Genomic DNA, 24,457 nt, shown 5'->3' with positions numbered 1-24,457 from the left:
CACTTGAGCCCGATGTGAAAATGCCCCTGCATTAATCACCCCATGTGAAGAGTCTCGAACACGAGACCTCCCTCTCTGATACCAATTTGATGCAGGACAATTAACCACTTGCTCTAAAAGCTCGAACTGATAAAACGTGGCGAATTAATCCCTTTATCTCGTAGCCCAGGCCCCACGTCTCATAGGTTAGGACCTCGGCCGAACCCCCTCGTGGGCCCCAAATCACATGGGTACCGCCTCACACGAGCCACCTGCCTCACACGGGCCGCCCACCCCGAGTGTGTCCCTGCATCCCACAGGCAACCCCACTCGAGCCCAGTGTAAAAATGCCCCTGCATTAGTAGGATTCTATGATGTGGATTAGAGAAAATGTGGTAAATTCTCGATTAAATCATCTTATAACTTCATCTCTAGGTCGTCATTGATCTTTTGAAGTAATTCCACATCAGGGGCGCATTGAATGTAATGACTCTGTGGGAGGAGAGACAATTGGTGTATTCGGAATTGAAGCAGTCAGGTAGTTGAAGCATTCAATAGGGCTACATTGAATGTAATGGGATGGGCGAATGCTTTTAAAGTTATGTGCTAGACTCTATCCTTTTCATCCTTCTTTTTTTATTGTATTTTTTTAGGCTTTGGCCTCATAGCGCTAATAAAATAGTTGTGCGTCTCAAAAAAAAAAAAAAAAAAAAGAAGAAGAAGAAGACTAACATTATTACAACATACATCTTGCCAAAAACATAGGCAGTTTCCATCACCTAACTTCCAACAACTGCCTTAGATAAGTCCTCCATTTTGAACACTAACAGCAAAATTTTACTAAAAGGCCAAGAGGCAAAACACAACAAAGATCCATCAAGGAAATGGATAAGAACTTCTAATACAGTCAGAAGAATGAAGAACACCTTCCTTGGCAAGGAAATTGGCCTCTCTTGATGACAATCTAATTTCTAGAATGCTGGAACATAATCTTAATTAAAGAGACTCTCAAGGCTCAAGTCATTGTATTGCAAGAGCTACCTTCCACCATCAGAGACCCGCACAGCGCACACTTTATTAACAAAAATTTCCACCTCCAATTTGATAGCCAATGACTCATCCTGATCAAGGAACCACTTCCTGTTGGAAGTGTTTGGACCAAACTGTTTTTATTTTAGCAAGCAACTAAATTTTATTGAAATAATGAAACCATTACAAAAGCATAGACAAACCCTAGCACTAGCAATATTGGGTAAAAAAAACAGCAGCTCGGTCTGGCGACTAAACAAAAAGTTTAATCAAGAAGCATAAGTAGCAGTCTTTAAAAAAAAAAAAAAAAAATTTAATTTAAATTTTAAAAAATTAAAATTAAAAATTAAAAAATTAAAAAACACTAAGGATAGCACCCCTTGTGTCAGATATCCACCTGAAAGTAACTTATGCCAATCCTTGATGATCTCTGCGACTAATTTCCCGCTGAAAACCTTGCAATTCATTGCCCATTCGATGATCGAGACCCTGATCTTCTCAATGATTACTTCTGGTGAACTCTAAATATCCTTGAAAATACGATTGTTGCATTCCTTCCATAATTCCCAGCATACGGCAAAAGGCTAGCCTGATTCTTTCTTCTTTCTGATATGGGTTCCTGCCCCGATTGGCTAACTCATCCCCTGTCGAATTGCTCATGACCCACTTTACATAAGTTTCCAAGAAATTACTCCAAATAGCCGTTGCTATCACGCAGTGGATAAATAAACGGGGGCCATTAACCTCATTCTCTTTACACAACCAAAACAAACTTCTCAAGCCTAGTTCCACTGCTTCAAATGTAACCTTCTACATGTTGGGTTTTACTATTATCATAATGACCATACTGTATTTGTTCTGCAATCAGAACCACTATTCTTTTGGTATCTTGATGATAATTGCCAACTAACAAAAAAGTTAAACATATCTCTACCCAAACCTATAAATTTGGACAATTCATTTCTTGTTGTCTATTTTATTTTAATGAATTATTCCCAGTGATCTTCATGATTCCCAAGCTGCCGCTGCCACCACTACCAAACACCCAAAAAGAAAACACCACTAAATTGAGTTACCCTCTTTCTTTTTCATCAGTAGTTTCCTTAAATTGTTCCTCATTGAACAATGAACATGAGATTGTTTCTCGAAAGGAAAGATACTGCAATGTGTTCACTTTCAATCAAAATATTAAAACATTATACTACCACAGTATTCGGTTGAAACTTGAAACAACTACCAAGCTACACCCAAAAGAAAACACTACTAAATTGAGTTACCCTCTTTCTTTTTCATCAGTAGTTTCCTTAAATTGTTCCTCGTTGAACAATGAACATGAGATTGTTTCTCGAAAGGAAAGATACTGCAATGTGTTCACTTTCAATCAAAATATTAAAACATTATACTACCACAGTATTCGGTTGAAACTTGAAACAACTATCAAGCTCTACAATATCCTTGGTAGTCGATTCAATGTTTAAAGATTGTGGGGACTAAACATGGGGAAATACTGTGGTATTCCCCCACAACCAAACAGCCCCTAAACCATTGCTATTCCATTTAACTCGTTTATGAATTTGCAAATGACCAAAAACAAGTAGCTCACCATTCTGAGTAATAACAACACACTTCCCCATTTCTCTAAAACTAGGTCCCAATCTCTTGATCCTAATTCCTGCTTGGGAATCCGAGGTCTCGAGTGGGCAGATCAGCAACCTGACATTCAAAACCTGTGTGATCCCATGCAACCCACATCTCACATGGTTCTATGTTTGTTCTGCAAATCATACACTTTGAGAGATTGATTGGCTCACTCTAACACTTCGTTCAAGCAAAAGGCATGTGAGGGAATGGCTTTTATTATGCTACATATATTATTGGAGGAAACACCCATGCTTGCCCCCATCAATCTTAAACCTCAATATACGCAGCTGAATAACTGTCAGCTTGATTAGAAAGCTAAAGCTTCTGTTACCAACTGCAACTGAACAGGAGAGAATGCCACCTTATACAAAGTCCCCAACCAACTAGGAATGCTTTAAGGTGAACCAAACAATTACCTTCACAAGAAACATAATCCGAGAATGCAATGTTGAATCCTAGACGGAATTTCTCTCAATCACCCTCATTTTCAATTGAATTGCTGGGCAGAAAGCTCAGAAGACCTTTGAGAAGCCAAAATAAAAGCTTCTTAAGTCAAAGATGCAAAATCGTATGGTCCATTAAAAGTACGTGATCATGGTATTAAAATCAAGCTAATGCAACCAAACATGTGTAACCAACAAAGACTAAGGGCCTGTTTGGATGCCTGTAACTTTTCTAAAATGTAACAAAGTTACAGGTGACTTTGTTACAGTTGGTGTTTGGGGGAGGAAAGTCACAGGTAACTTTCTCTCAACCTGTGACTTTCTTACAGGAGAAAGAGGCGAAAATCTTAAAGGCACTTGAGTCGTTTTTCAAGTTACCTGTATCTTTGATACAGGTACCTGTATCTTTGATACAGGTAACGGTTGGAAATTTTGAAATGAAAATCGTTGGGAAGAATCGCACCTGCATTGAAGGAGCGTACCTACCTTCTCAGACGGAGTGAAGGCCTCCATTTCCCTCTCTCAGTCTCATTCTCCCTCTCCCAGTCTCCTTCTCCCTCTCCGATCCAGCTTCAGCAGGGTTAGAAAACCCCTTTCTTTCTTTCCTTTTTTTTTTTTTTTTGTTTTCCTTTCCTTTTTTTTTTTCATTAGGGTTTGACAAAGGCAATTTGGCTAGAGGCGTGGGTAATGTCCGATGGTCTGTGGGGTCCACTATCCTATATTTGTTTTATCCATGCCGTCCATTCATTATTTTGGATTGTTTTAGGGCTTGATTCCAAAAATGAGGCATATCTAAATCTCAGGTGGACCACACCACACAAAATAGTAATGATTGAAAGTCCACCATTAAAAAACTCCTTGGGCCACTGTAATGTTTGTTTCACATCCAACCTGTTGATTAGGTCAAAAAGACCTAGATGAAGGGAACAAAACAAATATCAGTTTGATCCAAAACATCAGTGGCCTACCAAAAGTATTTAATGGTGGGCCTTCAATCAACATTGTTTCTAGTGATTTGGTCCACCTGAGATTTTGATGTACCTTATTTTTGGGTTGATTTCTTAAAATGATCTAGAATAATGGATAGATGGTGTGGATAAAACAAATACATCATAGTGGGGCCCACATTCCATTGTTCATTTTGTATAAGTGGGGCTTGTTCGTCAATGCAACTTGTCCCCGTGTAGGTCCCAAATCTGTTTTAACATATGGTTTTTTAAACACTCCCAATTTCTATTTGCATTGAGATTCCTGCACGTCCTCAGGTGTTTTGAAATTGAGTGCCCACTGCATTGTTAACATATCCATTTTCAAACAGTCCCAAGTTCCATTTGCATCTGGATTCTTGCCTATTGTCAAATGGTGAGAAATCGAGGGTACATCAAAGTGTTAAGATATCTGGTTTTTAATAGTCCCTTGATATTGGTCCATTTTAATAATGCCCCACTTTGAGATTTTAACTGCTAATGCAGAATTTGGTGGAAGCAGCTTCCTATGCTTGTGATTTCTCTTTAATTGATCCTTGTCAACAAGAGTCACTCCTGTGGGAAATTTTTGCTTGGATATCTTAACTCAAGGTTTTTTTTTTTTTTTTCCTACATTACACGCATTTTGAAAATGTAAGCCCACTTTTATGGCCCACCTGTTGATTTGTTTAGCCTAAGAATCAACCAAACTATTCATTTACATGGGCTTGATAAAATGGAATAATTTTATCCAATCTTTTTTACGTGTAAATCTGAATTTTCAACGATTCCCTATTTCAAGCTCTACTTAGCGTGAATATGGAACTTATTACTTATAATAAAGTTACAAGTTATCCAAACACAAAAAGTAAGTTACCTGTAAGTAAGTTACAACTTATATCCAAACAGGATTACCTGTAACTTACTTACACCTGTAAGTAAGTTACATGTAACTTTCTTACAACTTAAAAAAGTTACAGGCATCCAAACAGGCCCTAAAGTTATTTGACTTGTGCAAAGAATTAAATCCTTGGAATTTTGTGGCGAAGAAACCATGATTTAACAACTTCTAAACATATAATTCCTTGACACTGGAAAAAGCGCAAAGCAGTAAAAACAAGTTTACCAAAAGGTCAAATCATTTGATATCAACTGAAAGCATGAAATGAAGTACTTCGAGAATTTGGGAAGCAAGCTTACCTGTTATTAAGTGAACCATCTTTGTTGTAATGTTGGGTTCCGACAAGCTTCTTTCCAGGATCTTGTAGTTGTTGTCTCAATGACACCGAGTAAACTGGAAAATGGATATGATGAGCCATCTTAATATTTTGAAGGAAGATAGATAGATAGATAGATATCAAGTTTGGCATAAAAGAACTTACCATCTCCTGAATTCAACCCAATGAGTAGGTCATGGCCATCCTTAGCTTCAGGATCAAATGCATGACATACAGGGTTCGAGTTGCTGAAATGTACGGCTTTGATTGGGTCCTGCAATGATGATATGCTGAGCTGATTTCCTTGAAATGTTTTGTAGGGTCTAAAAGCCCACAATCAGCCCAGCACGTGACTGGGACATTGAAGCCTCGCATCAGGTGAATCAACTCATTGGGTAGGCGAAGGATGTAGGAAAACAGCAGATGGTTAGAAAGCATCCCAATCGTCCATGACTGCATGTTCAATAAAGATGCACAGGCTAATCTTTTGGCCAGGTCATGTACAAGTTGCCCCCCCGCCTGATGGATGGATATAATGTCCCATGCATGTGAAAGGTTAACACTTGTGGCTGCACATAGATGCAGTTGTAGACTTAGCGGAAGTTATGTTACATAAACGAGAGGACAACAAGAGAGATGAAGAATGGAAGGGTGGAATAATACACCTTGTCTTGTGAATTGAAGTCACTGATGAAGAGAGTATCCCCAGCGTTGAAGATGAGGTACGTCCCTTTTCCGTCATAGTTGTTAGAGGGAAGGGAATTCGAAGAAGCTGAGTTCCCCAAAGAAGTACCTCCGATCCTGCTGCTTCCAGTGCCTGCTTTGCTGGCACCGCCGTTGCCACTGCCTCCAACAAAGCTGAGGGCGCGGCTGCCATTGCCTCCACCCAACAGCCTAGCAGCAGCAAAGCGGACGCCACTGGCAGCACTCAGTCCGGAGTTGGAGGACGATGAAGGGGTGGAAGGAGTGGGTACAGAAGCAGGTTTGTCCTTGAGATGGGCAAGTGTCACCTGAAGAAGACGAGTGAGATCGAGAATGGGAAATGATGGAGAGAGAGAGAGAGAGAGAGAGAGAGAGGAGTGAGAAGGAAAAACAAGGAATTTCATATCTACTTGGGAGACAGCTTTGCCGTGGGCGTAGTGGAGGAGACCAGCGGGATGTGTCTTCTCGTATTGGAGCTTGTAACGGCCTTCGGGTGTCTTGAAATAGGTCTTGAGGCCTGGGGTTTGGGCATTGCCTGTGGCGTTGTTGACCGACGACGATGACGACGTTGGTGGTGGGGACATCATCGACGACATCCGATCGATCCGCTCGATGCTGATGATGCTAGCGATGAAGAAGAAGCTGATCCTTAGTCATCAAAAAAATCTCCCTCACTCTCTATTCAGCTTAGGAACTGTGTCTATCTTTCTCAAACCATAACATCGGATCGCTCTCCGTCTCGCCTGCTTCTACGGATTCTTCTTCTCTTTGGATCTTCTCAATCTCTCTCTCTCTCTCTCTACCTCTTAAAAGGGCATAGAGGGATTATAGAGAGTGCTGGACCCGAGAGAATGTACAGTGCGATCGATCGGGTTTCTAGTTTTTGCAGGTGGGCTCCTCCCAGAGGTATCCCGTGTTGGAAGATCCTGCGCATACAGCACTTTTTTATTTTCCTTGAATGTGGACACTGGATGTATTTATCTTTCTTGGCTATCTATTATCTTACTCGCCAATTGAATGTAGGAAACTGGTGTGCGGGCATCTGTGGTGAGGCTCATCAAAATAACGGTTTGGATCACCCAAAATTAACCACACCCACCACATTTTATGGTATCAAGGGCATTGCATTTGCATAATACTCCAAAAGGAAATAGGTCATGTAGTCTGCAGGAATACGGTGGATCTACAACGTACGCCGTATAAGTGCGTTTTGCAGGATGCCAAATCCAGTCATTCCAAGATTTGGCCGCTGAGACAGTTAATCACAACCATTTAAAATTGCGAGTTGAAATTGAACGATTTTCGGCCTGTATGAGCCAGATGCTTATGCTTGCATTCCATTTGAAATGAATGTGGACGGTCCATTTAATGAGAGAGAGAGAGAGAGAGAGAGAGAGAGATGGATAGGGCTTCCTCATCGGCGCGGTTCTTAGAATGTGGCCCACCATGGCTCGGTTTACCAGCTGAGAGTCCTATTAGTACCATCGCTAACACTGACAGGCTGATCTCCACCATCCAAACGGTGGTCAACGTCCAACACATGAATGTATGCGAGTTCAAGCCCCGTCAGTCCCTACATTGGATCAGATGAAAAAGGACACCAACAGCGGAATTTCCAAGGTATACGATGTTCGCAGTACTGTTCAATACGTCCCCGTTGAGATGTGGCAGTGTTAGAGTAGTGCTTCTGGGTAATGAGATTTTTTTTTTTCCCCTGGGTAATGAGATTTTTTTTTTTCCCCTCCTTTTCACTAGGGCCAAGTGGCCAACTCTTGCCCGGGTGGTAGACTCTCGGGAGTTTCAACTCCCGGTCAAGGGTTCGAGTACCCATAGGCGGTGAAATTCCACCAGCGTGAGCGTGTTGGGGGTGTGTACGCGTGTGTAAATAAAAAATAAATAAATAAATAAACAAAACACCCACTACGATGTGAAATGACGAGAATGTCCCCCATTTATCTATATGAATGGTATTAATTTCATCTTCCTATCTCCACTCTATTCATTCAATAAGTTTCCCGTGGGATGTGAACTAGGATCGGGGTCCATTTCTAATATCAGATTTAGGTATGGGCTGAGAACTATGATACATGTGCATTTATGCTTTGAGGTGCATTTATGAATGTCAACATTTGTTTGTTTCTAATTAAAATTTTCACATAGAATGTGAATTGTGGTCTATATTTATTTCTGATTTATATTCAACTTTAAGCTGTGAAGTGTGATTCGTTCATTTATGATATGAGGTGCAATTGTGAATGTGAATGAAAGTTCTTTAAAATAAAAAATAAAAAAATCTCAAACTAACTTATGGGTTGTGAATTGCAATCTATGTTCATTTTTTTTATCTCAAGTTCACCTATAACCTATGAATTGTGTTATATTAGTCCATATTTATCTGTCTTGAGTTGCAGCTGTGAATTGTGATGCATGCACTCATTCAGATTTGAAATGCAGCTATGAACTGGAATCTATGTTCACTTCCGATCTAAGATGCAACTTTGTATTGTGATCTATGTTGATTTTTATTTGAGATTTAGGTGTTGATTGGGACTCATGTTCATTTGTTAACTAAGATGTGGGTGTGAATTGTTTTCCATGTTTATTGATGATCTAAGGTTTTGTTGTGAATGATGCACCCCACCTATGTATAATTGAACTGTAACTATGAAATGTAATGCCCTAAACTTCGGGGGTCGAGCCGCATTCGACTCCCGAGGTCCCGAGTGTCACTTATGATTTTATGAGACTGCAACTATTCAGTACATTTAGTTGGTATCACATAGACATAGAATCAAGCTAGAAGATAGTACAATATACTCTGAAATAAATACATCAAAGCATCCCAATTAACACAAACAACGAGCCATATCCATTCAAATTACAGGACAATAGATGAGTAAAATGTATAGTTCCAAAAATGCAAAACGTGTCGATCCTAAAATCTTGTCGACGATCCGAATTGTCTTACATCAGCCCTCCCAGTATCTGGAAGTATGAAAGCTCCTCTAAGTCCACAAACACCTTCTCCAATGCGTCAGACTCCAGGGTACCTGCATCTATAATAGGGTGTAGTTGGTATTTTAAAACACCGTCCCAAAGTGAGAGTGAGTGATCAAATTAGTGGTTCCTAACATCAAGTTATGCATATTATCAATTCCACAAGCATAGTTAATGATAAAGCAACTTAAACACCTAGTTCCTAAGAACTCTTATTAATGCATGTACATATTGTCATGGGATGATGCATGTTCTCACGTTCCAACACTCTCTCATAAGCGACTCTGACGCCATATTCGCAAATGCCAACACTCCCTCATCACGTTAGCCGAGTGACGCCATATTCGTAAATGTCAACACTCCCTCATCCTATATTAATGCAATGTGATGAATGCTCATGTTAGTCGAGTATTTAATTAAGTCCGTTCATCCAATATAATGCAATACAATAAATGTTCATGTTACTCAAGTATTTAATTAAGTTTGTTCATCCAGCAAAATTAGGAAAGCTGAAACACTTCCATTTAATCAATGGCCCTTACAGACCACTTGGCCCAAGGCGGCCGTAGCAACCCCGTAGTTGCGATCCTTGATCCGTTTGGGTTAGTCACTCTTGAATGAACTCATACGATAGGTAAGATTGTGAAATGAATTTGCTCGCGGTCACTACAGGGAGAATCATCACCCGAATGTAGGCCAACAGTATGGACACGGTGTCCCATACTACCATGCCCGACTCCCAAGATTGAGGATCATGTCACTAATGATTAGCAGTAGGCCTCTCAAGGGTATGGGATGATTCAGATTCAGGCAAACGTGATCGTACATAGTGGACACACATAGTTAGTCGGCTTTTTGGCTAGTTCGGTTGACTACTGCGAACCTTGGCGTAACCGGCACTGGGTGCGAGCATCTCGTATAGTCTTAACTATTGTCAGTCATCCGCATTCTGCCCGGGGCAATCGGACTAGTCTAGGAGGGCTGACCTGGTTAGGGCTACCCTTGTGGGTCTGCGGTTTACATGTCAACCTGACTACCCTAGTAGGCCTATTCAATTAGTGATACTAATTGGTTAACTATATAGCCATATGGAAAGATACAAGCAAATTTTGAGAAACATTGATCAATTAGGCATTCTATCAAGCATACATGTCACGTTACTTCTAACGTGTCAATTCAAGTGAGGTGAGGCAATGCGAGTGCAAAGGCGGGTGAGCATGTGGGAGCATAAGTAAAAACTTAGCAATTTTAACTTATGCTCGCAATAAGTCTAGCGAACAGGCTTCAATTTATGTGCATAGAAATTTATGGGAAATAAATGGACCATATATTCACAACCATAAGTGCAGGGTCGATATGTAATAATAACTCGATGAGAACGAAGTCGAATCCACAGGGAATGGGGAACACAATCTAGTACTAATCTAAATCTAACTTGGTTATTTGGATTTTTAATCCAACGATAAAGAAAAGAGTATAAACAAATAAATATAAAAAGATCAATGATTCAGGAATCCACCTATAACAATCTCAATATTCAATCTACTTGATTCAACGATAACTCAATTGGAATCGAAGTCATATTCTATCCAATCGGATGATGGAGTAATTAAAACAGAATCTGAACTTTCATTAATTAGTTCCCTCATAAAGCACCAATGTGATGATCGCAGAGAATTCAACTATCTACCATGCCCAGGAGACAATGGTAAATCATGAATTTTATAGATCATACAATTGCAAAATAGATAAGAAGATATCAAAAGCTTTTCAAACATCTACTATAATTAGAGTCACAATAAACCACAGAAAACTGAAAATATTCCTTTATTCAAACTAGAAATCAATGAAAGTTTAACCATAAATTTGAATCAAAGTAAGATAAACATCAAAGTAAACTATAAGTTTCATCCCTTAGCCTTAGCTAAGAGATTATCCTAACAAGGCTAACATCCTAAAAAAAAATAATAATAATCAATTAGAATCTGTGAAGAAATCGAAGTGAAAGAACGTTGTCGGCGCTCTACTTAGGCCTTCTCTCCCTTTCCAACCCTAGAAGATGATTTAAAATAGCTTAGGGACTCCTTTAAATAGTTTTGCAACTCAAACTTTTACACCGCCTTGGAAAAGTTCACAAACCGCGTCAAATTTACACACTCTACGCATCTTCGATGACAAACTTCGATGCCATTAAACAGTCTTCGATTGCACCTTCGATGGCATCGATCTATCTTAGATTCCATCAAAATTTGTCATCAACCGTCCAACGAGTTGAGTCTGAAATTCATAAATTGTTGATGCCATCGAAGTCACTTCGATGTCATCGAAGTTATTTTGAAAATTATTTCAGGAATTTCTTTTTAGACTTGGAGTTTCAGAATATCATTTTTCTGGCTAACTTTCAGGATTCATTTTCTTCACTTCAAACCTTCGATTCTCTTCATTCCTTACTTGGTTTTCTTTGATCTTTAACATATGAATTCTTCATTAATGACTTCCAAATCTCAAATTCTTCATTATCTTCTTTTGAGCTCTAAACACATCCTTTCAAGCGTATATCCATCATAAGCTTCCGAACCACCTCGCATGACAAAAACGTATATAATTAAATCAAATTATAAATTAAATACTAGGAAAACTAATGCAATTAAAGGGTTAAATATGCAATATTTGAGTCTCAACACATACACCAACCAGCATTTTGCTAGTCCTGAGCAAAACATGCGAAAGATATTTCGAAAACCAATGTATAATTTCTATAAGCTCGAGCGGTTCTAAAAACAATATAGATTATAGAAATCTAAATTACATTAATGTTGAGCACTACTTTCTCCTAAAGTATAGTAATTTTTAAATTTTCTAATCAAGTTCAAAGTATTAATCCTCTAATTAGAACAATTCTAAATATCGAGTTCCGTGGGTGCATAGTGAAGTCTAAACTTATTACAACAAAAGGTTCAATTCTCTATTTTCATGATAACATTGATAATCAAAAGAGTTCAAGATAACCAAAACTTACCTTACAGTTCAACACTCTATTCTTCAAGCTTTTGATTTTTACATCGATGACTTTCACATTATTTTACTTTTTTCTTCTTTTCAACAATCCTTAATGAACTTTAATAGGTAGCCCTTTTCGACGACAATTATTTTTTTCTTGTTGGGTATTTTCTTTTTCTCACTTTTTTTTCTTTTCTTCAATTCTTTTCATTAAACATGATGGACAAATTCCTCAGGTTTAGTTCCTATCATTCTCCATAATCATCAAGTTAACAATTCAATATCAAAATTAAACTTTAATATATAAACTAGAGGTGATACGTGAAATCATGACTCAATCAATGTTTAAAACTTCTAATTATGAATTAATAACTCAAACTTAACCTTGAAATCTATCAAATAACTAAAATTCAGAATTCAAAAATCCTCAACAATAAGCATCTTATCATTCTAATTTATAAATTATCCTTAAAATCACTTAATTTCACAGAATTTTCTAAAATTTTTGAAAAATTTTTATAACTAAATTTTTTTAACAATTTTGCTCAAATCTAAAGAATTTCCAAGGAAAACCTACCCCCCAACATAAAATATACATTGTCATCAATGTAGAAACATATGCAATAAAAGTAAAATTGAGAGCAGTGAAAATAAAGGAAGTAGATGAAGAGTACCTGTGAAGCAAAAACAATCTTTCAATAAAATATGGTTCTAGTAGAGGAACTATACTATGGAAAGCAAACAAATCCTAAGAATGCAATAAATTTTAATCTTAAACTAGGAAAGCAAGGGAAAACTACTCAATCATATAACAAGGTTCCTCCTCCAGCTAGTATCTTGATAAATTTCTCAGTAGATTTCTGAACAAGATTATCTTAAAGCCATTTTTGTAATAGGCTTGGATGCCCTGGAGCATGAATGTCTAGAGAAATTTATGAACCTCAGCATAAAGTTTTCTTTTAATCTCCTGAAGTATCTAAAGTATATAATATTCACCTGTGGAAGAAAAGTTTTTAATGTTAGTATACCATGGTAAACTAGACACTACAATTATGTGAAATTCAAAAAAAAATCTCATTAAGAAATGTAGTCTCAACACATTTTGAAGTTTTAGACTCCGGTTCAATTTTCAGCTCATCCTCTTTTAATGGTAAACATTCAGGATTTATGGAAGGAGGTACTTTGTAAGGCCCGTATCCTAATCCGTACTGTTCCGTAGACTCTCGCAATCCTTCTCGTCGAATTCCGACAACCTCCGACCTATAATCGACGTTTGCACGCAACCCTAAGTCGTATCCTGTAGATCTGAGTCGGCTTAATCCGAGACTTGTACCATTGCGACCGCACCGTTGCCGCGGTTTCGACGTAGCATATTACGCGCCGATCCGATACCCATGCCAGGAGATGTGGGCCCGCGTTCAGTTCGAGAAAACATCACGCATTTGCAATCCCAAGAGAATCTCTACATCATGTCCCATCAATCAATTAATCAATCACCTCATGTCAAGTATAAGAGCAACTCCAAAGTCAACTCTCTCTCTTACACACCCATACATGTCAAGTACATGCCCATCACCTATCACTCACTCCTCATCAATCCATCACTCACACCCATCACCTCTCACTTACAACCACCCTCTCTCTCTCTCTTTCTCTTCACAAATTCCAAGAAAAAAAAAAGAGGTGCACGTCCAAGCACTTCCAAGAGAGAAAAAGGTTGTGTGTGGCCCACTTTCCACCCCAAGATCCATCATCCTAGCCCTTCAATCCTCATCGCCTTCCATCAAAGTGAGACACAAGAAAATTGACATTCCATCGGACCAAGAAGATTGAACGGTGGGTGTTTTATAGGCCTAAATTTAGTACTTTGATGATGGGCCAAGTGAGGCCTACCGATTGATGGTATGGATCTCACTTTGGACCCTAGATGTGGCCGATGGCCTATTATGATTCACATGATCATTCCATGATGGGGCCAATCTCCATAGACCTTATCGTGATGTTTACTTTCTAGTTTGAAAGAGGTCATCTAGACCTTCCATTTTGGTGGAGAAGAAATCTCCACCATTGATTTTTGATTTGGTGGGCCCACATGTATTTGGACCCACTTGATGTATGATTGGATGTATGGAAAGGGAGGGCCCATAGTGCCGGGGTCCCTCCATCACTCGATCTCTCTCTCTCTCTCTCTCTCTCTCTCTCTCTCTCTCTCTTTTCCCTTGTTGTTGGCCCCATGATGTATACAATTTATCCAAGATGTCCACCTTCGTGGGACCCACTTGATGAACGTGTTAGATCTACACCGTCCAAACCATGTGGGCCCTACCTTATGGCGATGGGAAAAACATAAATATTAGATTGATACAAATCAAGTGGGCCACGTCCATATGGGACCCACCTGGATGAGTTATATTCACACCATCCAGCATCCTTGGATGCTAGACGTGTAGTGAAGTGTGAACAGACAGTGGATTGTACTAACAAAAAAAAATATCACCTTGATTCTAAACTTTTTGAGTGGGCCGCTCATACAGGCCCCACCTTGATGCATTGATCTAATCTTCGCCGTCCATCCCATTCCCCTACTCATTTTAGGCGTTGAGCCAAAAAATGAGGCTAATCCGATTATCTGGCGAGCCATTTCATAGAAAATAGTTATTTTTACCGTTCTGATTTGGGATATCTTTTTGCCTGATGATCTGTTCGTATTACCGATGTTTGAGTTTGATGTCATCCTGGGTATGGACTGGCTTGCTGAGTACCACGTCGTATTGGACTGCTCCGCAAGGACAGTCACGTTCTGTATACCCGGCGTGCCAGAGTTCCAGTTTGTTGCTGAGCCCAGAGGAGTGCTGCTTTCCTGTCTATTGTCGTGTGCTATTGAGGAGTTAGCTGCTTTGAGTATCGACCAGCTGCCGGTCGTTTGTAGTTTTGCTGATGTGTTTCAGGAGATTCCGGGGTTACCACCTCGTCGGTACACTGAGTTTCAGATTGATCTCGTGCCCGGTACCACGCCTATTTTGAAGGCCCCGTATCGTATGGCACCATTGGAGTTATAGGAACTGCAGAAGTAGTTGGACGAATTGCGCGATATAGGCTTTATCCGTCTGAACAGCTCACTGTGGGGAGCATCGGTACTCTTCGTGAAGAAGAAGGATGGCTCGTTGAGGCTTTGCGTAGACTATCGCGAGCTCAACAAGGTCACGATCAAGAACAAATACCCGCTCCCAAGGATCGATGATTTTTTTGATCAGCTGCAGGAGGCGCCGTTCTTTTCGAAGATAGACTTGCGGTTCGATTATCATCAGGTTCGGGTCCGAGATGAGGATATCCCGAAGGCAGCCTTCAGGATGTGTTATGGTCACTTTGAGTTCCAAGTCATGTCCTTCGAACTGACCAATGCACCCGCAGTATTCATGCAGTTGATGAATGAGGTCTTTCGTCCGTATCGACTAGTTTGTTGTGGTGTTCATTGACGACATTCTGATATATTCGAGGACCCGTGAGGAGTATGAGCGGCATCTGGAGATTTCCTTGCAAACCCTCCGTGCACAACAGCTTTATGCGAAGCTGGAGAAGTACGAGTTTTGGAAGGAGGAGGTGAAGTTTCTCGGTCATGTGGTGATGAAGCAGGACGTCGTAATGGACCCCTCGAAGATTGATACTGTGTGTCAGTGGGGCCAGCCCATGAAGGCGTATGAGATCTGTAGTTTCCTTGGTTTAGCGAGCTACTACCGATGTTTCATCGAGGGATTCTCTCGTATTGCAGCCCCATTGACCAAGTTGATCCGGAAGGGTGCTGAGTTCATTTGGAGCAACGCTTGTGAGCAGGCATTTGTGGAGCTGAAGGACCGCCTCACGTCTACTCCTGTCCTCACTTTTCCTTCTGGGAGTGATAGATTTGTTATATTTACTGATGTCTCGCGAGTTGGCTTGGGTGTTATCCTGATGCAGCAAGGGAAGCCGGTGGCTTGTGCGTCTCGCCGGCTCAAGGTCCATGAGCTGAACTATCCTACGCATGATTTGGAGCTAGCAGCAGTAGTCTTTGCACTAAAAGTGTGGAGGCACTATCTTTATGGGGTGAGGTTCGAGCTCTTCTCCGACCACAAGAGCTTAAAGTATTTCTTCTCTTAGTCCGAGCTGAACATGAGGCAGAGGCGTTGGATGAAACTCCTGAAGGACTATGATTTTGATCTTCAGTACCACCTAAGCAAGGCAAACGTGGTGGCGGATGCCCTCAGCCGTCAGCCACGAGGCCAGCCACGAGGCCTAGTGATGCACATGATGATTCAGGAGTGGAAGATACTTAAGGATGTATCAGCTTTTGACTTCGAGATCGACTTGCAGTCTTCTATTGTGCAGTTATCGAGCTTGTTGATTCAACCCTCTCTTGTCGCAAGGGTGATCGAGGCTCAACAGGCAAATGAGTCAGTATAGAGTTATTTGGTAAAGGCAGCATCTGAGAGTCAATCAGATTGGCAGATTGGTTCTGATGGTGGACTTCGCTTCAGAGGCTGATTATGTGTCCCTGATATTCTTGAGTTGCGCAGAGATCTTATGATCAAGGCACATCGATCGCAGTTTTCTATCCACCCTGGCTCGACAAAGATATACCGTGATATGAGGCGACAGTATTTTTAGGCAGAGATGAAGCACCAGATCGCCAGTTTTGTGGCAGAGTGTGACACATGCCAGCGTGTTAAGGCCGATCATCAGAGACCCCCTGGTCTATTGCAGCCATTAAGTGTCCAGATATGGAAGTGGGAGCACGTGTCGACAGATTTTATTATGGGCTTGCCGAGGACTCAGTGCAGTCATGACACCATCTGGGTTGTCATGGACCGTTTGACGAAGTCGGCACATTTTCTTGCGATGCGTGAGATTTGGTCGATGGACTGGCTTGCGAAGTTATTTATCGAGGAGATTGTGAGACTGCACGACGTCCCAGTTTCGATCGTTTCTGACCGAGACCCGAGGTTTACGTCTCAGTTTTGGGGGAGCTTTCAGAGAGAGATGGGCACTGATTTGTAGCTCGGCACCGCATATCATCCGCAGACCGATGGCCAAACTGAGAGGGTCTACCAAATCCTTGAGGATATGCTTCGGGCCTGGGCGATTGATTTCTCGGGTAGATGGGATGAGCACCTGCGATTGGCTGAGTTCGCGTACTACAACAGCTATCAGGCGACCATCGGCATGGCTCCTTTTGAGGCATTATACTGCAGACCATGCAGATCTCCGAGTTATTGGACTGAGGTTGGAGAGTGGCATCTCCTAGGTCCCGAGCTTGTGCAGCAGACATCAGAGGTCATTAACATCATCAGGCAGAGGATGCGCACATCTCAAAGCCGGCAGAAGAATTTTGTTGATCGTCGGCGTCGTCCCTTGGAGTTTGCCGTTGGGGACCATGTGTATCTCAAGGTCTCACTCATGAAGGGTGTAGTTCATTTTGGAGTGAAGGGCAAGCTTGCCTTAAGATTTATAGGACCTTTCGAGATCACTAGGCGCGTTGGCGCCGTAGCCTATCGGCTTGCCTTGTCATCTCAGTTGTCTGGCGTCTACAACGTTTTTCATGTCTCTATGTTGAGGAAGTGTGGGTCAGACATCGTTCTTGTTATTGATTAACAGCCGGTGGAAGTTTGTGAGGATGCTTCTTACATTAAGCAGCCAGTTCATATCCTCAATCGGAAGGAGTAGGTCCTCCGAACCAAGGTTATTCCCTTGGTGAAGGTGTAGTGGAGCTATCATAATGTGGATGAGGCGACTTGGGAGCGCGAGGCTAAGATTCAAGAGCATTATCCTCATCTTTTCGATGTTTGATTGTATGTTGCATTATATTTTGATCATATAAGATGTTATATTTTTATTCCCTTATGAGTTATGTTTAGTTGCGATGGTAGTGTAAATTTTAAGGATGAAATTTTTATTAGGTGGGGAGAGCTGTAAGGCCTGTATCCTAATCAGTACTGTTCCGTAGACTCCCGCGATTATTCCCGTTGAATTTCTACAACCTGCGACCTATAATCGATGTTTGCGCGCGACCCTAAGTCGTATCCCGTAGATCTGAGTCGGCTCAATCCGAGACTTATACCATTGCGACCGCACCGTCACTGCGTATTACGCGTCGATTTGATACCTAAGCTAGGAGATGTGGGCCCGCGTTCAATTTGAGAAAACACTGCGTGTTTACAATCCCAAGAGAATCTCTACATCATGTCCCATCAATCAATCAATCAATCACCTCATGTTAAGTACAAGAGCAACTCCAAAGTCAACTCTTTCTCTTACACACCCATACATGTCAAGTACATGCCCATCACCTATCACTCACTTCCCATTAATCCATCACTCACACATATCACCTCTCTATTATAACCACCCACTCTCTCTCTCTCTTTCTCTTCACAAATTCCAAGAAAAAAAAAGAGGTGCACGTCCAAGCACTTCCAAGAGAGAAAAGGTGTTGTATGTGGCCTACTTCCCACCCGAAGATCCATCATCTTAGCCCTTCAATCCTCATCACCTTCCATCAAAGTGAGACACAGGAAGATTGATGTTCCATCGGACTAAGAAGATCAAACGGTGGGTATTTTATAGGCTTAGATTTAGTGCTTTGATGATGGGCTAAGTGAGGCCTACCGATTGATGGTATGGATCTCACTTTGGACCCTAGATGTGGCCGATGGCCCATTATGATTCATATGATCATTACATGATGGGGCTAATCTCTATGGACCTCATCATGATGTTTACTTTCTAGTTTGAAAGAGGTCATCTAGACCTTCCATTTTGGTGGAGAAGGAATCTCCACCATTGATTTTTGATTTGGTGGGCCCACTTGTATTAGGACCCACTTGATGTATGATTGGATGCATGGAAAGGGAGGGCCCTTAGTGCCGGGGTCCCTTCATCACTCGATCTCTCTCTCTCTTTCTCTCTCTCTCTCTCTCTCTCTCTCTCTCTCTCTCTCTTTTCCCTTGTTATTGGCCCTATGATGTATGCAATTTATCTAAGATGTCCACCTTCTTGGGACCCACTTGATGGACATGTTAGATCTGCACCGTCCAAACCATGTGGGCCCTACCTTATGGCGATGGGAAAAATATAAATATTAGATTGATACAAATCAAGTGGGCCACGTCCATGTGGGACTCACCTGGATGAGTTATATTCACACCATCCAACGTCCCTGGAAGCTGGACGTGTAGTGAAGTGTGAACATATAGTGGATTGTACTAACAAAAAAAATATCACCTTGATTCTAAACTTTTTGGTTGGGCTACTCATACAGGCCTCACCTTGATGCATTGATCTAATCCACGCCGTCCATCACATTCCCCTACTCATTTTAGGCGTTGAGCCGAAAAATGAGGCCAATCCGATTATCTGGTGGGCCATTTCATAGAAAACAGTTGTTTTTACCGTTAAAATCTCTTTTGATGTTTCTATATGCTAAAACACATTGAATATTGGGCTTGATGAGTTTGTCTTGAGCCATAGAATCTAGTGGATGGGGGTGGATTCTCCTGATGCGGGGCCCCGCCTATGAAAAACCGCAGAAAAACTATTTTTTTAATATATATAAGCAACAGGTGTTGCTGCTAACGTTCATGGACGCGCAACAGCGTCCTGCGCTACTATGGCGTGAAAGGCTAGGGACCGTGGGTCCCAGCGCTGGCCCCACCATGGTGTATGTGTTTTATCCACACCGTCCACCCCACTGGACGGTGGGACCCATTCCGTGATGTATGTGTTGTATCTGCACCATCCACCCCACTGGACGGTGGGACCCACCCACTTGATGTATATGTTTTATCAATGTCGTCCAGCCATTTTGGTTGGGCCATCCATCCGCTGGACGGCCAGTGGACCCCACTCTTGATGTATGTGTTATGTCCAAACTGTCCATCCAGTTGGCGAACTTGCCTTAAGGCTTGAGACAAAATGAGGCAGATCTGCCTATCAAGTGGGCCACACAACAAAAGCAGTGGGGATTGAGCGTCTACCATTGAAACCCTTTTTGTTGCCATAGAAGTTTTGGATCATTAAGAAATTTATTTTTCCTCTTAATTCAGGTCTGTGTGACCTTATGATCAGATTGGGTAGAAAATAAATGCTATAGTGGGCCTTGAGAATTTCAATGGTGGAAATCATTATCACCGGTGTAATTGGAGTGTGGTGCAGTTGATCTTTTGATATGATTCATTATATATATATATATATATTGATTTCTAAAAATAGATGAGTTGGGTTCGGCCTATTTGAATTGGCCCATTCAACTCGGCCCGTTGATTCGGCCCATTGGATAAGGCCCATGTGATGAGGCCCATATTGATGTATTTGTGGCCCGTCCGTTGAGGCCCACCTTGATGTATATAAGGCTATGTGATGAGGCCCATCTTGATGTATTTGTGGTCCGTCCGTTGAGGCCCACCTTTGTATATATATGAGGCCTATCTTGATGTATTTATGGCCCATCCGTTGAGGCCCACCTTGGTGTATATATATGAGGCCCATATGATTAGGCCCATCTTGATGTATTTATGGCCCATCCATTGAGGCCCATGGGTCGAGGCCCAATGGGATGTACATAAGGTCTATTGCAATGTGTGATTCCATTGTGGTTTATTTAATGATGTTTATGGTGAGTCATGCCTTGTGAGCACTGATGGTTTGACGTCCACATTGTAAGAATAATGTTGGTTAAAGTCTACATTATGACTCTCCGTAGGGCCCATTGATAGGCCCATACTTGTTATGTGTATGCCATCTAGGCCCATCTTCGTTGTGAAGATAGTTCATTACCATATAACATGGTCAGTATAACTCCATGATTCATGCCCATACGCATCATATGTATGCTTGATATGAGGAATGTTTGATCATAGCATAAGCTATTGGGCTAAGACATTTATGGGACTCCTTATGAGACAGAGTGCCCCACATGACCGCACGGTATGCGTATGATTACTGTGTGACTGGATGGTGTGACTCATGCATCTCGCATATGTATGACATGATCATTGTATGCCCTAGTGACATCAGGGCCATAGCCTCCACAGGCATAACGTGGATGGCTGGATTAGATACCAGAAATATTGGCTTTAGCACTGTGCGCACTTAAGATTTCCTTGGATGAAAGTCTCAGAACCTTTTTAGTACCAAGTGATGCTCCAACGTCTAGACCGAGTGGATACACGAGCGCAGGAGTGACGAATACCAGTGGGCCGCGTCTCCCACTGTGTCGTGGTCAGTTGGAAGGGGGTGTGGCCTTATCTGCCCGAGTGAGGGGATTGTACGTTAGGCTGAGTTTGACGAGCTCGCAAATGAATCCGCTATCAACGAGCCGAGTAGGTATTGGCAGACTACTGGTCAGGTGGATAGTGTGGTGTCTTCCACTCGCTAGGCTGTGTAGCTAGGGAGGCGACAGTCAGTGTGGAGTGTACTGAGCCCAGTGATATCCCAAAGAGAAACTGTATTGATATATGTACTTGATGAGGACTGGCATGCTTGTATTACATCTCACATATGACATTTGACTACATAGGCCTTGCATCGCATGGCCTTGGTATGGTCGATAGCATTCATGCCTCGCATCACATGGCCTTGGTATGGCCGATAGCATTCATGCCTCGTATCGCATGGCCTTGGTATGACCGATAGCATTCATGCCTTGCATCGCAAAACCTTGGTACGGCTGATGGTACTCATGGACTTACCAGCATTTTTCCACATTACTCTTATACTGCATATTTGACACTTGTCATGTGTACACACTTACACCACCCTCTAAGCTTTTGTAATCTTATGCACGACCGTTGTTTGCAAGTGACGTTGGATCGCAGTAGTGCTGAGGTTGGAGCTCGCATCAAATCATTTTGGAGCCTTTTGATCACCTTATATTTCCCTTTCCGCATTGTACTTAAAGTTTTTGATATAGTGGATACGTGGTGATATTGTTTTGTGACTTGGTTATGCTTGTGGTTATGCTTCATTACAAAAAAAAATCATACTGAAAATCCTCCTTGTAGGATCGTCGGATCGGAATCTGGCATATGAGTGCCGGAAGCCGAGAATGGGGCACTACGGAGGCTGTCGGCGCCGGATTCGGCGATTAAAAATTTTATGAGCCCATTTTCCGAGTTTGGGGTGTGACATACTTTATAATAATAATTCCCTCGGTCAGTAATAACTACCAAAGTATTATCTTACAAGGCATCTACTATTTCTTTTATCATATTATCATTAGAATCCTCAAGGTGTGCCAAGCAAACTTTTAAAGAGTTGAGACATCTAGTTGAAAGAGACTTATTCTCCACATTGGAATCAAGCGTGTCAGGTGGGTGGAGTGGGTCAACATCACTATGTTTGAAAAGTATCTGTGCGTCTTTATCATTAAGTTGGACCATAATTAAAATTGACTCTTGAGAACGTTGAACCGTATACTCATGATCATAATCCAACTCCTCATTCGCAAATTCAGTATACTCCACAAGTGAGTTGGAATAACTCTCCTCGCATTGTGTTTCTAAATTAGGCTGAGACTGGGATAAACTAGCCTCTTCCTCATTAATAAGGCGCAACTATCTTTCTTGAATGGACAATCAAGTCTAATGATTTTCTAATGTTTGCGAATGATTGCGTGATATATTGGTTGAATTGTTCTTAAGCATCCATGTATTTCTGAAGTGAATCCTCTTGGATTGTTTTTTGTTAGATCTCATAAGTAAGGGATCTAAGAGGATAGTCACTAGAATCCATGGTTGGTACACATCTCATAAGTAGGGATCTAAGAGGATAGTTACTAGAATCCATGGTTGGTACACCTCTCCAATTTGAACTCTAATGCTTTCACTCATTATAGTCATACGGGTCATATGAGGGAGGGTTTGATGCTGTTGTATGCGTTATCACCCATAATATAATTACGCATTATTTTCTTCTTTCGGATGTTTTTTTAAAGAAGTAATTTGTATTCCATAAGAGAGATAACACAAGGTTGTATAGTGCTAATACTATTTCGGGTTAGGCCAACGAAGAAAGTGGGTTGGCCCGCCTATCATGTATGTCTAAGGAAAGCAAAAAGACCTTAAGAGGATTAGACCTCACGTAGGTAGCCTAATCTTACTCTATCCAGCAATAGATGGCCCTTAACGGTGGTTAGAAGGGAGTCCTTAGATCAGAAGATTGATCCCATTTAGGTCCTGCTACCCAATCGGGTGAGCCCATCGGCAACCGAGTTGGCCTCCCTTGGAGTGTATGTGATACAAACTTCCATGGTTAGTTTAAGGGCTTCTATCTTCTTCCTCTAGTACCATAAGGACCAGGACCCGTGGGTCTCTTTGGCAAGGGCCGCTACAACCGAACTTGAGTCGTTGGAAACCTCCACTCTCAAGAACCCAAATTGGGCACATTGAGCGATACCATCCAAAATCGCCCTCATTTCTACCCTTATGTTTGAACCACAACCATACCCAAAGGCGAAAGAAAATAGGAAATCCCCATTACAGTCTCTTCCCACTCTCCCCCCTCTCAGATGGACTCGGGTTCCTTCTCGCAGAGCCATCTACGTTCAATTTGACCCACCCTCGTTAGGGCTTAGACCACTTCACCATGGTTGGCACAGCAGCTTGAGCGGAGGGATACGAATCCCAAGCATATTGAGAGTGAGCAGAAGTGGCAATTTAAGGGATTTTGACCTGGGTAAGCTGGGGCTCGTAAGTTTGACCCAGCGGAGGATGTTCGAGATAATCTCGGTAGCGTGCATCATGTGGTTATCAAACCAAGCCTGGTTCCTTGCCATCCAAATCTCCCAGAATATGAAGGTTGGGATGAGGCCTTTAAGAAGGGAAATAGACCCCGAGACAAGAGAGGACGTCCACCAACGAGTGGCTTTGAACGCTGCTAAGAAGGGCCCTATGGGGTGTACGTGCCCTACTGAAGAAACCGGATGGGTGACAATTGTTCTCACTCTAATAATTATGTAATGATTTCTTAATCAGTGGAGTGTAATTATTCTCCCACATATGATCGTGTAGGGACTTATTAACCAGTGGAATATTATATCCCGGTTGGTTCTCAATCATGCTTTTAATAAAATTTTGAGACATAGGTTGTTTCTTAACATAATCATCCGACAACACATCACAATATATCTCATCTTCTAGAAGTAGATGAGCATATTCACATTTCCACTCTTGCATTAACATGATGAAACCCTAATTCTAAATCTATTCCTAAAATAAATTCCTATAAAAATATCCTATAGCAATTTGGAAAATAAGTAGAGGGAAGAAGTTAACAAAAGAGAAGAACTAGAATTGAAGATCCTACAAAATCAAAACAATCAAACTATGTTAGTAATGTTAGAAGAAGAAAGAGAAGAAAAAAAAAAGATGAATCCTAAAACCAAAATTCTGAAATTGAAAAGTTCTAAAAACCCTAGATTAGAAAAATTCAAAAACTAAGAAAAATCAAACCTAAA

At 41.4% G+C, this 24,457-nt stretch overlaps 1 protein-coding gene and 1 long non-coding RNA gene across 5 annotated transcripts in view; both read right to left on the bottom strand.

Annotated features, from left to right (window-relative positions):
* Window positions 1-6,880, bottom strand: part of LOC131248790 (probable catabolite repression protein creC) — a 97,787-nt gene extending 90,907 nt beyond the window's left edge. The window contains exons 1-4 of one of the 4 annotated variants that reach the window (XM_058249245.1): window positions 6,387-6,872; window positions 5,940-6,284; window positions 5,440-5,548; window positions 5,258-5,351 (exon numbers count right to left, since the gene is read on the bottom strand). In XM_058249245.1, coding sequence (XP_058105228.1) covers window positions 5,258-5,351; window positions 5,440-5,548; window positions 5,940-6,284; window positions 6,387-6,572 — 734 coding nt within the window. In that variant the 5' untranslated portion in view covers window positions 6,573-6,872. Of the gene's footprint in view, window positions 1-5,257; window positions 5,352-5,439; window positions 5,549-5,939 lie in introns of all 4 variants that reach the window. The other 3 variants (XM_058249243.1, XM_058249246.1, XM_058249244.1) reach the window with 3 other exon arrangements.
* Window positions 3,489-4,059, bottom strand: LOC131248793 (uncharacterized). The gene is made up of 2 exons (XR_009172462.1): window positions 3,752-4,059; window positions 3,489-3,720 (listed from the first exon to the last, which is right to left on the bottom strand). It is a non-coding gene; the product is annotated as an uncharacterized LOC131248793 (long non-coding RNA).
* Window positions 6,881-24,457: the final 17,577 nt, after the last annotated feature.

Source organism: Magnolia sinica, chromosome 6 (genome assembly GCF_029962835.1).
Source record: "Magnolia sinica isolate HGM2019 chromosome 6, MsV1, whole genome shotgun sequence".
Lineage (NCBI taxonomy): Eukaryota > Viridiplantae > Streptophyta > Magnoliopsida > Magnoliales > Magnoliaceae > Magnolia > Magnolia sinica.
This window is presented reverse-complemented; position numbering and strand designations above follow the sequence as displayed.